Source organism: Aythya fuligula, chromosome 16 (assembly GCF_009819795.1).
Source record: "Aythya fuligula isolate bAytFul2 chromosome 16, bAytFul2.pri, whole genome shotgun sequence".
Lineage (NCBI taxonomy): Eukaryota > Metazoa > Chordata > Aves > Anseriformes > Anatidae > Aythya > Aythya fuligula.
Window position 1 is genome coordinate 12,423,288 of NC_045574.1, and position 14,720 is coordinate 12,438,007.

General features: G+C 44.9%; 1 protein-coding gene across 1 annotated transcript in view; it reads left to right on the forward strand.

Moving 5' to 3' along the window:
- The window catches only part of CDH4 (cadherin 4), a 453,267-nt gene extending 440,659 nt beyond the window's left edge, over positions 1–12,608 (forward strand). The window contains exons 12-16 of the mRNA XM_032198199.1: positions 2,945–3,178; positions 4,238–4,471; positions 8,847–8,986; positions 10,887–11,051; positions 12,361–12,608. Coding sequence (XP_032054090.1) covers positions 2,945–3,178; positions 4,238–4,471; positions 8,847–8,986; positions 10,887–11,051; positions 12,361–12,567 — 980 coding nt within the window. The 3' untranslated portion in view covers positions 12,568–12,608. The remainder of the gene's footprint in view (positions 1–2,944; positions 3,179–4,237; positions 4,472–8,846; positions 8,987–10,886; positions 11,052–12,360) is intronic.
- The last annotated feature ends 2,112 nt before the right edge of the window (positions 12,609–14,720 follow it).

Consider the following 14,720-nt stretch of genomic DNA (forward strand, 5'->3'; position numbering starts at 1 on the left):
TGGCCAAATTAGCACTGTGAACCTCAGTGCTGGCCTCACTCGAGGGCAAGCAGTCCATTGCTGCTGCAGTAGCTTCCCTGGGCAAGCAGAAGGCTTTCTTCCCCCTCTCCCACCCTCGCCTTTCCCCTCAGGGTGCTGGGTGCTCAAACCGAACCTGAGTTATGCTTCAGCAACAGAATTAAGTCTAGGCTTGGCTGTGGGCACCTAAGTGTGTTGTTCATACCCTGTAGGTGCTTCAGGCTGGTTTCTGTGTTAGCTGTTGCCATCCCTCAGGCTGGTGGATGCTGTGTCTGCTATAAGTAGATATGGGGATGCTTTCAGGGCTAACAAAATCTTTGGTGGTTAGGATTTTCCAACTTAATTGCATCCTGAGTCACAGGGGCAAGGCAAAGTCATAGAAGAGTTTGGGTGCTAAGCAGCAGTACCAAGCAGCAAATTTTACTCCACCTTGGTGCCATCAGTGGTAGGGCTGGTGTGGGCCCATCCTAACCTTCTTCCCTGTGAAGGCAGCTGGGGCAGTGAAACCCAAAATAGCCCCATGAGTTCTGGCAGCGTTTGTCTGCAAGATTCCCAGGGCAAAATGGATCAAATGAGTTGGCTGAGGCTATACACAAAAGCAGTGGTAGAGCTTGAACCCATCAAATTAAAACTCAGCATCTGACCTTGCAAAGCCAGAGCATTTAGTACAAGGGGATGTGGAGTTAACCCCTTTCCCTGGATTTGGTGCTGATGCATCTCAACATCAGCACCTCCACATCCATCATTCAGCAGCTCAGAAAGTGAAGACCTAGATAAATGTCTTATTCTGAAAAATTAATCTATCACTGGTATATTGCAACTGTTAAAATGCACATAAAGCAACACCTTATTTAAAATTCTGTCTGGAGTGCTTAGGATAACAGCAAAAGTTTCATCTAGACTAATAGACCGTTTTTACATCTCTCCCAAGTTCTAGCTTCTCCGGCATCATGTACCCATCAAAGAAAGGCTTTGGTTTGAGTGTTTTGGTGGGGATTTTTCTTTCTTTCTTGCAGCAGAAGCATCTTGTTTCCTCAAGTTCTTTTTGCTATTTTCAGTGCGTGATAAGCAGTTTAGCCAAATACTCCCTGGAATACAGCAGTTAAGTGTAGAGGTAGGAGTGGTATGTTCCCTTTTTAAAAAAAAAAAAATATTCTTGTTACTATTTCAATCTTAATTCCAGGCAATGAACCAATTTCTCCACTGAAGCCAGTAGCATTGTGCTAGTTTACATCTCTTAGGCATAAAGTCCAAGGATCCCTTGTAATACATCAGTACCTGCTCTGTCCACACCTTTGCTCTCTCCACATAACAGCTGAAATTATGCAAAATGTTACTTGGTTTGCAATAATTGGACATAATTTATTTATTTTTTTAATTTTTATTTTTCCTGAGCCTGGCCCAGAACTGCACTCAGGAACACAAAGAGCCAAAAATACCCAGAACCTGAACACAGTGATACCCAGATACTCACACAAAACTGCATTTGTATGTGAAGAGATTGCAGGGTATTTCAGCCACATGCAAGTTAGAGTTTCTCAGGACTGCTAGTTTGCTTTCAAACTATCTCAGAAGCTGTGGATGTGTGGGGGCCTTGCATTCATCCCAGAAGATACTCTAGGCAACATGAAAATAGCGCAATCACTTTTCTTGGTCCCAGAAGTCTCTTTTCTTGTTCAGCCCCGGTATCCTGGTGAGCTGTCTGTCTCTCCAGAAACTTTCAAGGCTGATCAAAGACATTGTTTTAGAGGGAGACCTACCCAGTGCTTACAAGATGAAAGGGTGAGATCAATGAGTGAAGAGCTAATGTAGGAATCATGAAAGAAGGATTTCCAGGGCTCCTTCAGAGTTTTCAAGGCTCCCTTAAAAAAAGGAAGCAGAAAGGAGAAGAATATAGGCAGGAAAGCCCATGGATGCAGAAGCAATGTTTGAAAGTCTAGCGAGGGGATGGTTCGTGTAGCTTTGTATCCAGCACTGGGAAGAAGAGCCAGAGTTAAAAATACAAACTTAAAAAAGAATTGCTGAAGGAAAGCTGCCTGAAAAGGGAGGCAGTGGGCAAGCCTGAGCAGAGCTGCTGGATGTATGCATGGGGAGAAAATTTAAAAATACCACACCATTTCTGGAAAAGCTCTTCTTTCATGCCAGGGAGGGCCTTACTTTGGGTAACTGGTCACCAGTCAGCCAAATGTGGCTCTTCACCAGCAAGAGATTGGAGAACCAAAACTGTTGTGCTGTAGCATCCCCGGTGGTTGGGACAAATATAGAATCACAGAAGAACCCTATATTGGGACGTACTGTTGCTGCCATGGGTTAATAGCAGCCCAACATGTTTGGTGATGGTTGGCTCACTCTGTAGGCTTTGAGCAAGGACCTTTCGCTAAAGCTAGGACTTACTGTGAGATGGGCTGTAGAGGTGGACCTTCTTTGAAGCAGTGTAGTAGTCTGCTAATTTACAAACTGGCTAGCCAGTGCCACAGTGAATGTTAACTAAAGGATTACACCATTTATTTTTTTCTTTCAAGCCCTCTTCTTCCTCCTTTTAGCTATTTTTTCAGATGTTATTTTCCTCTTCAGAGCAACAGTTACCAAAATTTACACTAACAGTCTGGCGTCACCTCCTTGTATTTTTAGAATTTGACTAAAGACATTGCTGTAGGCTACAAATCTGCAGAGCTGAACATCCATGTTCTGCTGGAGCAAAAAAACAGCACCATTAGGAGGCTTGGGGAAGTTTTAGTAATGCCTCTTAAAGCAAGGGACCATGAAAGTGCAGCATGTCCCTAGTAAGGTCCAAGGAGGGAGGGAGAAAAATCCTGATTTATCAAAATTGGAAGGCAGAGAGGGGGCTGGCCTGTGGTGTTGTTGCACCCACTGCTTCCCAGGTGATGGTCATCGGTCCTTGTTCAGCTCTGCCTCTCCCACTCAGGTATACCCCCAGCCAGCGGCACTGGCACACTGCAGATCTACCTAATCGACATCAACGATAATGCTCCTGAGCTCCTGCCAAAGGAAGCACAGATCTGTGAAAAGCCGAACCTGAATGTCATCAACATAACAGCCGCAGATGCTGACATCGATCCAAACGTTGGGCCCTTTGTCTTCGAGCTGCCAAGTGTGCCATCTGCGGTGAGGAAGAACTGGACCATAACACGGCTGAATGGTAAATGGGGCAGGCAATCCTGAGGACATTTGGACTCTGATTTGCTAATGAGGCCACGTATGGTTTCAAACTTCCAAACTTTCCTACTTTTTTTATCTGATTTTTATTTTTTAAAGCACATTATAGCTGACATTATAGACAAGATAGTTAATCAGAAATGATTTGTATCAGACCTGCAGCATAACTCTAAGAGCCTTGGCACTTGGCTTTTTTTAATGCAGTTCATAATTATGAACGGTTATCAGTACTGAACAGAGTATAAATCATCCATAATGGCCAAGGGGAAAAAAGCTATTATCAGTCTTCCTTATGTTCCAGTGTAATTGTCATAAGCCACAATCAGGATCAATGTTCATTTCTCTGACCATAATTGCATAAAGGCAGCCTTTTAATTTACCATGGAACCAGGAGGGCTAGGTAAGTGTGAAGATTACCAGTATGTGAAGGATTTTTATATTGCAGCATGCAACCACAATTGGCCCTAATTGCTTCTCTGATTGGTAGTTTCAGCAGAGGATTGAAAACATCCTGGAGCCTCGGGCTGGTTTTGTCTTCAAAGCTGCTCCCTCTCGCCGAGGTCTGGCACCTTCTGCCAGCCTTGTGCCCTCGTGGTTTGGGGCTGAGCCCCCAGCTCTGGTGCAGCAATGGGAAGGAACACAAGGAGGATTACATGGCTGAGCATGTCCTCGATGGGTTTTGGGCTTCCCTAGAGCCCCAGGGAGGGAGGGTGGGCAAGCAGAGAGCCTGCAGAGAGGCCAGGTGCAGCCCAGACCAGGGGACCACCATTTGCGCTTCATTTTTGGCATTTCCTCCCATTTTAAATGCATGCAATGGGGTTTGCAAATGGCACCAAGGTATGTTAGCGTGGTGACGGAGACACGCTTTAGTTTACAAAGCACAGGCTGACTGCTGACTGAGCATTGGGGCCCAAGTGTGGTATTGGCAGCCTCTTCTTCTGGACTCCATAGCCTGCTCCGACAGAGGAGCACTGCCCGCGTGAGTACGGCTGCAGGGCTCTGCCAGTGTCTGCCATCCATCTGCCTGTCTTGATTTCTCCAGGAGATTACGCCCAGCTCAGCTTACGAATCATGTACCTGGAAGCCGGTGTGTACGACGTGCCAATCATCGTGACAGACTCGGGAAACCCTCCCCTGTACAACACATCCGTGATCAAGGTGAAGGTGTGCCCGTGCGATGAGAACGGCGACTGCACCACCATCGGGGCAGTAGCTGCCGCAGGACTGGGCACGGGAGCCATCATTGCCATCCTGATCTGCATCATTATTTTACTAAGTAAGTGCCGCAGGGGGTGACGCTGCTGGGAAGTGTCACATTTCCCGTCCTGTTCCCCTTGGTCCCATTATATGCTGTATTTTTCACAAGCTCCATGAAAAGGGCAGAGCTGTGAGCTTTGTGCTGCGGGTGAGGATTCATTTATCTGCATTCCAACCTCCTTCAGTGCAGTGTCAGCAAAGCGAGAGCTGGACCATGGACTGCGTGTGCCAGACTTCTCTTTCTAGGACTTCCAGGAACTTTACAAACATTCATTGCATCTGACAACATCCTGTAGGTAGTGAGTGTGATACGATTCTCCCCGTTCTGCAGAAAAAAAGTTGAATGACTTGTCCCCAGTCCTGTGGCAGAATGCCCCACAGATCTCGAGACACTGCCTGTCCCTATGTGACTGTGGATTTACTGGTTCCCAGTTCCAGATGCACCATTTATGGGAGTCCAGCTGGTCCCTGCCAGAGCCAGTGCACAGCTGTGATTTTCCAGTTGTTCAATGCAAAGGGAAAAAAAAAAAAAAAAAAAGGTAGTTATTCCTATTGCTTCTAAAATTGTGAGGGATTGGAGAATCAAGGTGGATGGTTAGCGTTTGCAGAGGAAAGATCTTCCTGGTTTGTAGGGAGAGCTCAAGGGCTGGGGGTGCTGTCAGCCAAGGCAGAGGCACAGCCCTCCCGATTGCCCAGCAATGCTATTAGTCCCGGGCTTTCATGAGCATTGCCAATAACCATGTGTGCGCACATTTAAAAATAAAAATGATATCATTATAACTTCAAGCAGGAGTTGGCACAGTAGGGATAGATAAAAATGAGCTCTGAAATGAACAATGAGGTAAATATTCATCAAGAAACACAGGATGAAACCATGGGACTCCCATTAAAGCTAATGGGAGTTATGGTGTTAAATCACATTTAATTTTTACCCCCAATGTGTTTAAACAGAGAACAGACAGAGCAACGTATGCTACAAATGTCACCTAATGCAGATACGATATGGTACATTAAGAGAATGGGTCATCTCTGGGCAAACATCCATCCTCCTGGGCCAGTGATGGAATACACAGTCATATAATTGATTTACCCTACCAGTCTGGAGAGGGAGCAGCAAAGCTGGTGCCTGTGGCTGTGCAGCCCCCCAAGCAGGTGCAGACATCCCCGTGCACAGCTCTGATGCACGCTTTCTGCCCTTTCTTGGATGTGGGGTCCCAGCAGCGAAATGTTTGAGGCTGTCCCCTTCATCATGCACGTTTGTTGTGAATGCGAGCACCTGCAATTACACACCTTGAAAAAGGAGTGGCTTTCATCAGTTCCCAACACGTTTTCTACAGCAGGGCTTGCAGGCATGCTTATGTGCCTATGCACTGATGCTCTGCAGGCTTCACCACCCCATGGAAGATCAGTTCCTAACTTTAAGAATGAGGGCACGGGAAAAGTTTGCACCACAGGTCCCAGAGACGATAAAACACAGGACTTCTTTTTGCTTCCCTTGTTTAAATCCAGTCCTAAAATATGATTTAAGCAGTTGAAAATCCTATTGACTGAAATTAACATCAGCTGAAGGACGTTTGATTTAAGAGATCCCTCTTTTCATTCGCAGATACATTATCCCTTTTTAAATTACGGGTTTTATTACAAAAGCTTATTTTTACATTCATTGTAATTCTAATTGACTTTTTTTTTTTATCTTCAAGAGCTGCAAAGCACTGTATCAGTGATGAAAAATGTAATTTGCGATGAACGGAGTTTTTCAGCTACATCCTTCTAGTGTTTTGCCGCCTTTGTATCTATTTTATATCGTGACCTCTGAACAAAAGCCTGCAAAAAGGCAGATAGGACTCTTTTTTGTGCTATTTGTCCATTTTAGAGTCAGCAGGTCAAAGTTTGATGGCTTTAAAAGAAAGGAGCAGCAAGGGGACAGATCTGAGGTTGCTCAGGTGAAGGAAGTTTCTGCCTTTACCTTTGCTCAAAGGTTTTTTCTTCTTCCTAATACCTGATGTATTAGCTGCACGAATAACACATTTAGGAGAAGAGCAATGCAATAAAAAATTGTGAAGGGTGAAGACAATAGATTTCAAGAAAAACTACATGCAGAGTGAAAATGGGTCTAACAGCAGTAATAGCACTTCCCATTCTGCAGAGTGAATAAAAGGAAGGAGAGTGCACTACATCCGCTATTGACACTTTGAAGGTCTTGGTTTTTTTCAAGGTAGCTGTAAAGGCGTTAATGGCACAGTTTTTTCCACAAGTGCATGAAAAAGTAGCATTTGAAAAAAATAAAGGGAAAAAAAAACTGGTAACCATTATAATATTGTCTTTGTGGACTAGGCAGGTATCTTGTTGTGAGAGACTTGAAAAGGAAAGACGAGAAAAGGACTTCAATAGTCTGCTAAATAGCTGAGGTTTTATATTGCAGATAAGAGTTACATTTTCTTCCCTTTTTCTTTTTTGTCTCCTGAATAGATCTAGGATAAGCATTAAAGAAATGCTGAACTATCTGAAAACAATTCTGTTAGCTAGCAGGCAAGGATGGCAGCCAGTTGGCACACAATGGCGGTAATTAGCTGTCCAGTCCTCTTCTGCTCTCTTCAGTGAATTCCTGTTGGGTATAAACGCTTTGGTGCTGGGAGGAAAAACTCAGATCCACCTAAACCACCTCCCCCTGTGGCGGGGGCTGCCAGCTGGGCTGCCCGCCTGAGCCCCCACGGTCCAGGAGGCCTTGAGCTGCTCCCCTCTGCTTGCCCTACGTGCTCCAGGAGGAGGCAAGGGGAAATAAAATAGGGGATGGTGGGAAACAGCAGCTGCTTGTTCTCGTCATGCAGCTAACAGCACAGTGATGGTCTGGGATCTTCCATCCTACTTGGGTTTCCTTGTGTTGGCTGCATTGATTTGGCATGGTTGAGGTTAACCCTGGTGAGATAAAGCCAAGCCACCCATTCCCAGCTACACTGTCTGTCTGTCTCTCCCTTCTCCTGCTGATTTCAAGCACCACAGCTCACATGGGGAACAGAGGGGAAAGCAGACACCAGGAGGTGTAGCTGCAGTTTTTGTTGCATTTCTCACAGCTACTGAGGATGAGGATGAAAGCTGGCAACTCAACAAGTTCTTGGAGAAGACAAGGTCTGGTTGCTTTGCATTAGTGGAATATAAAGTTCCCAAAGCAACTTACATAGAGGAGGTCTTATGGAGCCCACAGCCTGTGGGCTGTGGCCATCTGAAGAAGGTGGTTATGGAGCAGGGAGCCAGCTCCCTTTGGGTAAAGCTGTTAAAGCTGAGAAAACTTTCTCAAAATGCAAGTGTTCATTTCTCTCTGTTACTGTACTGAGAGATTAGCCAGGGCCTGGCATGCAAATGCTGATGGCTGAAGAGGTTTGCTGTGTGATAACCAGATTTGCTCTCCCTTTTGCAAAGCTGAAAGGGTTTCCCGTGATCTTAGATCTGCTTTGCAAGTCGATGGTAAAATGCATATGCTCATGCCTGGCTAATATGATTTTAGAAGTTTAGAAAGCCACCCTCACTTACCAAAGAAGAATATGAGCGAGTATAAATCAAATTACACAACCCGGCATTACCCAGTCTCCCCAAATCAGTCTTCCTTAGCAAACTACAGACAGCTCAGCAGGATGACTGCCAAGGCCAGGGCTTACAACCCGAGCTGACATCAGTGTGCATGCTGGAAAGACCACCACTAGTGCAAAGGTGCTGTTCATTTGCCTGTCCCTGTTTGCTTCTCAGCAGCTCTGCAACTCTCTTTCCTTTGTTTTTATTTTATGCTTCTTGTAGAAAACTCAGGATTTAGATCAAATGTCTTCAGAAAGCTGCTGTTTTCACACTTGCCGTTTTCTTTTCCTTTGATTGTGTGTTTTACTTCTGATAAACATCAGCTCAATCAGCATTCGTGATGGAGCTTAAAGAACTGTTTGGAGGAGGCCTGTCACAGCATTTACAGCTCTCACTGATCTCTCCCTTATAAATTAGAACATGCAAGAGGATAACATTTTTTTCCTCTTACTAGCAGTCAGTGAAGTTTCTTCCCCAAACTCATCGTGGTCTGCAATCTACTGTAAGTTGCAACATATGCAGTTCATTCAACATTTGTTCGGCACACGCTGACATGTGCAGAGGATTCTTGCATGGGAAATTATTCAAAACATCATTAGCCTTTAACATCAGTGTATGCTTTGTCTTCATAAAATGGGGCTGCTACTCCAAGAGGGGTATTTATTCCCTCACCTGGTGGCTGCATAAACCCAGGGGACGTGCCTCTCAACTAGCAGTCAGCCTCTTCCACAGCAGAAGAGCGCAGGCGAGGTGTTAGGAGGTGCCACCACGCTCTGACCCATGCAGCCTGGGACATCCTGGCTCACCCAGCTCCTTCACTCTTACAGCCATGGTGCTGCTCTTCGTGGTGTGGATGAAACGCCGGGAGAAGGAGCGCCACACCAAGCAGCTCCTGATCGACCCCGAGGATGACGTGAGAGACAACATCCTGAAGTATGATGAAGAGGGAGGTGGAGAAGAAGATCAGGTGAGAAGGTCTTGGCCAGAGTAACTGTGCAATCTCTACTCTCAAAAAAAGGCAGAAACCACATCATTTTCACTAGTGTATTTGCAAAGGACTGTATCCCCTCTTGTTTATGCCTGGGCAGCCTTATTGGCTTCCCCAGTGTGGGGTGGGCATCGATGAGAGCCACCCTAGATCCAGGGCTTTCACCATGTTTCTGGAACATGCTCCTGTGTAAGCAGTACCATGCCAGGAGCACGGTGCCACATGGATTTTGTTATCCCCAGCCCAGCTTCCTGGGGAGGGGTTATAAATCAATCCACAGACACTCATGTTCAAGCAATATTTCTGTTTTGGTCATTAAAGGCATGTATTTTCCCATACCCTTTCAGAGATCTCAGGAAAACCAACTACTGGCTACCGCCCGTCCCAGCTCTGTGGCTGGAGGCACCTGCCTTGGTGTGCTTGAGCATAAAGCTTTTTTGACTTCCCCTGTATTTTCTTAATGGTCCCTGGTGTGCCTTTAATTTCTTTTAATTTCTGGACATGGTTTGTGAGAAATGTCTAAATACATTTGGGGATTTTCTTTCTCACCACAGAGCTTGTAATGGCAAAGCTTTGCTGGGGGACAGAGCCCTCAGCCACGTCTGCCCGAACGCGTCAGCTCTTCTGCGGCGGCTTCTTTTTACAGACAGCGCTGCTGATGTGGCATGTAGACATCCCTGGCCTGCACTCTGGGGATGTGCTGTCCCTCTGCTAAGGATGTATTTCCTTGGCTAAAATTCCAAAGTTTGGCCTCTTGTGTTTAGGTCACTGGTTTTTTATTTTATTCCCACCTAACATAAGAGCCCAGGACACTCTCAAATATTTTGTTCATGCAAATGATGTCTCTGCATCATGTCACAGCTTCATTTTTTCTTGCTGAAATGGACCACGTAGTAGTCAGGGCTGGTGTCCAGGAGTCCCAAGGTCAGTGGCTGGCACTGACCAAGCCACTACAGCACGTCTTGCCCTGGAGGTTCCCCAGCACCCAAAAGCAAGCGAGGGAGCACAGTGAGAGCCCCACAGGGATCCGAGGCAGGGACGTCACCCAAAATTTGTAAAGTTCTTATTCAACAGAAAAATCCTTGCAATTAGCATTTCTTTTTTCTTGTCACTGACAAGATATTTATAAATATTGCTCCTGGAGATTCAATCATCCCCATCTGAGCACAAGAACAGTTTTACCAGTAGAACAAAGTACTGTTATAAACATTCAAACTCGCTGAAGTATCTGGTTTCAGGCAACTACACTGTAATCTTAAATATTTTAGAAAGGATTCGTTAAAAATAACAGCAGAGGAAAAGCAGCAAAACACCATTACCTACATGAATACATTTTTAATGGAATATTACCTGGTTCTCATTCCCTGATAGAAACCTATTCTGCTGGGATTTTTCACAAGCAGAAAGAACATAATTACTTTAAAAGGCCTACATGCATAAATGCAGTACACATTTTAATGTTTTTACTTCTGTACAAATGTAATTGCAATAATATGTCTACCAACACCATGTATTTACATTATATTACGTATTTCATCCAAAATTTATGCACATATCTAGGCACATGCAAACCAAAGCTAATTTTTTATCCCAAAGATTTGGACACTGTGTTAAATATTCAAAAGGTATTTAAATATTTGATTTAACTTATGTTTTAAGATACAGTCTTATGAAGTCAATTTTATGAGCTACTCAGAGGTCAGGTTCATCTGTAATTTAGATGGAGGTGCTACATACCCAGGAACAAGATTTGGCATCGAACTTGAGCTGAGAAAAGATTAGCCTCCTCAACTTCTTTGTATGTTGATGCGATGTCAGGAGCGTAGGTGATCTGAATGAAAAGCCTTGGTTTCACTTCGTGCCTTTCCATTTGTCACAGGATTATGATTTAAGCCAGCTCCAGCAGCCAGAGACCATGGATCACGTGCTGAACAAGGCACCTGGAGTCAGAAGGGTGGATGAGAGGCCTATTGGTGCTGAACCGCAGTATCCTATAAGACCAGTAATCCCACATCCCGGGGATATTGGTGACTTTATAAATGAGGTATGTTCTTAAGGGTGTCCTGTGTCACATCTTAAAAGCTTGAGCAGCCAGCTAGCATCAGCTGTGTAACATTTTCCTGGCTGTTTTATGGACCAAATGATGCTATTCCTCCCACGAGAAGTCTGATCAGAGCACGGGGAACGATTACGATGAGCAAAGGAAGCAAGACTTGGTCTAAGAAAGGCTCCAAGCCTATAAAATCCAAAGTGCAACCAAAACCCCGAGATTTCTGGTTTGCAGATATCAAAAACAGCACACTTTTCAGCATCCAGGCAGTATAACCTGCTCCTGCTCTCCCTTTGATTGCTCTGAGTGCTGCAGTTGCTGTCAGTAAATACACTGCCTGGATGGGGACAGAGGAGGAATTTCCTTGCCATGTGGCCGGACAGCCGGATGGTTTGCCTAAAGCCAGAAGTGCCTTTTGTGGCTCTGGACTTGCAATTATTTCACCAGTCTGTGTCTTCTCTATTTGGTCTCAAACTCAAAGAGTTTGCAGAGCACAGAGATTCATCACAGATCAGAGAGGGTTTCTTTGTTTTACCTTAGATTACTGTTCCTTTATCTACTTGTACAAATATCTATCAATTTAGCATCTCACCTCATTTTTAGTTTTAAAATGAGTGATTGAGTGGTTGCAAGCCAATCAATGCATTATTTCCTCTAAGACAAAAACCACCATCCATTCTGCAAGTCAGAAAAATAAATGTTGTGGCGATTTACTTCTATTATTATATCAATTTCCTGCTGTGCTTTTTCTCATTTTCCTCCCTAAAATGCCTTCTTCCTTTGTTCCTGCCCATCCTTCACGCTCACAGTCATGCACATACATGCACTTGGAGGCTCGCTCTCATGCATGCTCCGGCTGCTGTTTGCTGCAGTAAGACGGACTCCGTCTCCCCACACTGAGGCTGGAGTTTCTGGACGTGTGAGCACAGACCAGGTTTCTTTATTGCAGGTCTATTCCACGCGGCTTTTCCCGGTGCTGGGCTGCAGCAAAGCAATTCTTTTTCTCCGTATCCCAAGGCCATTTCTGGTGCTGGCCCAGACTGCTGCCCACACCACACTCGCTTAGCACAAGCTGGAGCAGCAATGCTTTTCTGCCTCCCCCGGGCCCCCCTGCCCAGTGTTTCACACCCCACATCTCTGCTGGATGCAGAGCAGAGGGCGCGCGTTGTGCCCCCACTTGCTTGGATCCCCAGGAACCACCCTCCTTTAGCTTTGCTGCAGGCATCCCAACCCTCCCAGCACCCTTCCCCAGCACCATCACCATGAAACATGGGCACTAACACCATCTGTTTGCCACCCCAAGGGCCTGCGTGCGGCGGACAACGACCCCACGGCCCCCCCCTACGATTCCCTGCTGGTCTTTGACTACGAGGGCAGCGGCTCCACCGCCGGCTCCGTCAGCTCCCTCAACTCCTCCAGCTCCGGGGACCAGGACTACGATTACCTTAACGACTGGGGCCCCAGGTTCAAGAAACTGGCGGACATGTACGGGGGAGGCGAGGAGGATTGAACTGACCTCACTTATTTAAAAAAAAAAAAAAAAGAGAGAGAAGAAGAAGAAGAAAATACAAACAATTAAAAACAAACCCACAGACGACAACGTTAACAGAAAGAGCCGATGCAGAAGCAAAGAACTGTACAGATGTGGCAGCTTTTTTAATTAATATCCCCTGCTGACTGTATTGTTATTTTTAGTGGTGATTTAGGAGGTTTATTTTTTTTCCTTTTTCTTTTCAATTTTTTTTTTTTTAGAATATTGAGCTGTCTCGCATGAACACTTGTCTCTGCTGCAGGTTTTTTTGTTTTTGTTTTTGTTTTTGTTTTTTTAATGTCAGCTGGGATATTGCTCGTTTATCTGCTTTATGACTAAAGAGAGTGAAAGGCACTCTGTCTTAACTTGAATTTCTTAGAACAGAAGCACTGTTTTTAAAATATATATATATATATATTTGAAAGTGCCTTTTGGTGCATGTATCAGATTCCCTTCAATCTCAGGAGTGATGAAAACAAACATACAACCATCCTGGGCAGCACTCCCTGTGACCCTAAGCCAGTTCTAGCTGGGAAGGAGTTAACAAAAAGGAACTGTGGAGATTGTTTCTTTTTTGCCTTTTTTTTTTTTTTTTTAAGGGGGTGACTCACTCTGGGGTGGAGAGGATGGGGGGCGGGAGGGGGAGATGTTTTGAGTGGAAATCTTAACAGCCATCTTTAAGCCTCAGCAGGTGGTGAACTAGTCATCATGTTGTATATAATTCAGTGTTATCAGATGCAAAATACCGACTAGGGGGCTCTGCTGTAACCTGGTCACACTCAATGTAGCTGCATAGAACTATAGCATTGATAAAGCCTTTGGTTATTGCCACAGAACTCTCCAACAGCCCTTGCCTAAACCCTACAAGTAAATCGTGAAATGACCAAAGGCCCATTTGTTTGTTTTTATGCTATCGGCGTGTTTTGGCTCCCACGAGTGGTGTAAATACCGGCTGGGTTACGTGGTGCTGTCCCACGTCTCCGGTGGTGCCGTAGGCACAAAGCCGATGGTCTTTTGCCTCTCGCGCATCACTGCCCCACTGCAGGCTGGGGCACGCGAGGGGCAGAAGCCAGCGCTCAGCACTTTTGCCATCCGTAAGTATGGAGCTAGCCTAGAACGACATTAATGCCTTGGAGCATCAGTAGCCAAAGCTCAACAGCATCATGTAACTCAGCTAATGTGTGTCCTTTATATTCGATGGGTAGGCGCTGCTATCTGTAGTAAATGTTTTTTTTGGAGAAGAAGTGCAACGAGGGCCTGTTAAGTATCTTGTGGTTAATATGCTCGAGCATTGCCAAGCAAGCAAGAGGTTTTGCAGCATCCAGGCATAATTCAACATCAGTATTATAAATGGTAGCATACTACCTAGTTTATATGTAGGGTCAGTTTAACCAATAACAAATAGTTATTAGCTTTTTTTATTACATTTTTCCTTTACTGATTTGGACTAGTGGGTTTCTGTCTAATGTTTGTAAAATGATTTAGACTGCATGGATGTGTAATATAAACCACATTTAATGGATTATGAGCCACTTAATTAATGTGCTATGAAATCTTGGATTACCTGTGTTTTATATTCTGCAGACGATTTTGCAGTGGGTTCGCTAAAAATTGTAAAAGTGCTTAGATATATTTTCATTTAAATCCAAGAATGTGCACAGTACTGGAAGGTGATTATCCAGGGGATAATCATGCTTTTTTGATATCTTGATTAATTCTCAAGTTGAATGCTAAGAGTTAAACGGGGGGGCGGGGGGAGCGAGCGCGTGCACGCGAGAGAGCGCGAGAATGAGAAGAAGAGAGCTTGTGGTAACGAGTGGACGTTGTTTCAGAGGGTATACTAGGCTGCAAGATCGTCTCTATAGATTTTTGAAATGCTCCTAGTGCATTTTATATTTCACTGTATCATATTTTCTATAAAATGCAATTTCTGTAAATTAACGAGCATTTGAAATGTGTCTTGTATGAAGTGGAATGTGGTAAAAGTCTGCCCAAGGGGACTCAAACCGTTACCAGTATGTTATTAATTACCAAGGGTGTGATCTTTCTTTTTCTCTTGGTCGGTCAGTTAGCCACCCGGTCACTTTGTCCTTTCACTGCCCAGAGAGCAAACACATGCTCAGATGAGTTTC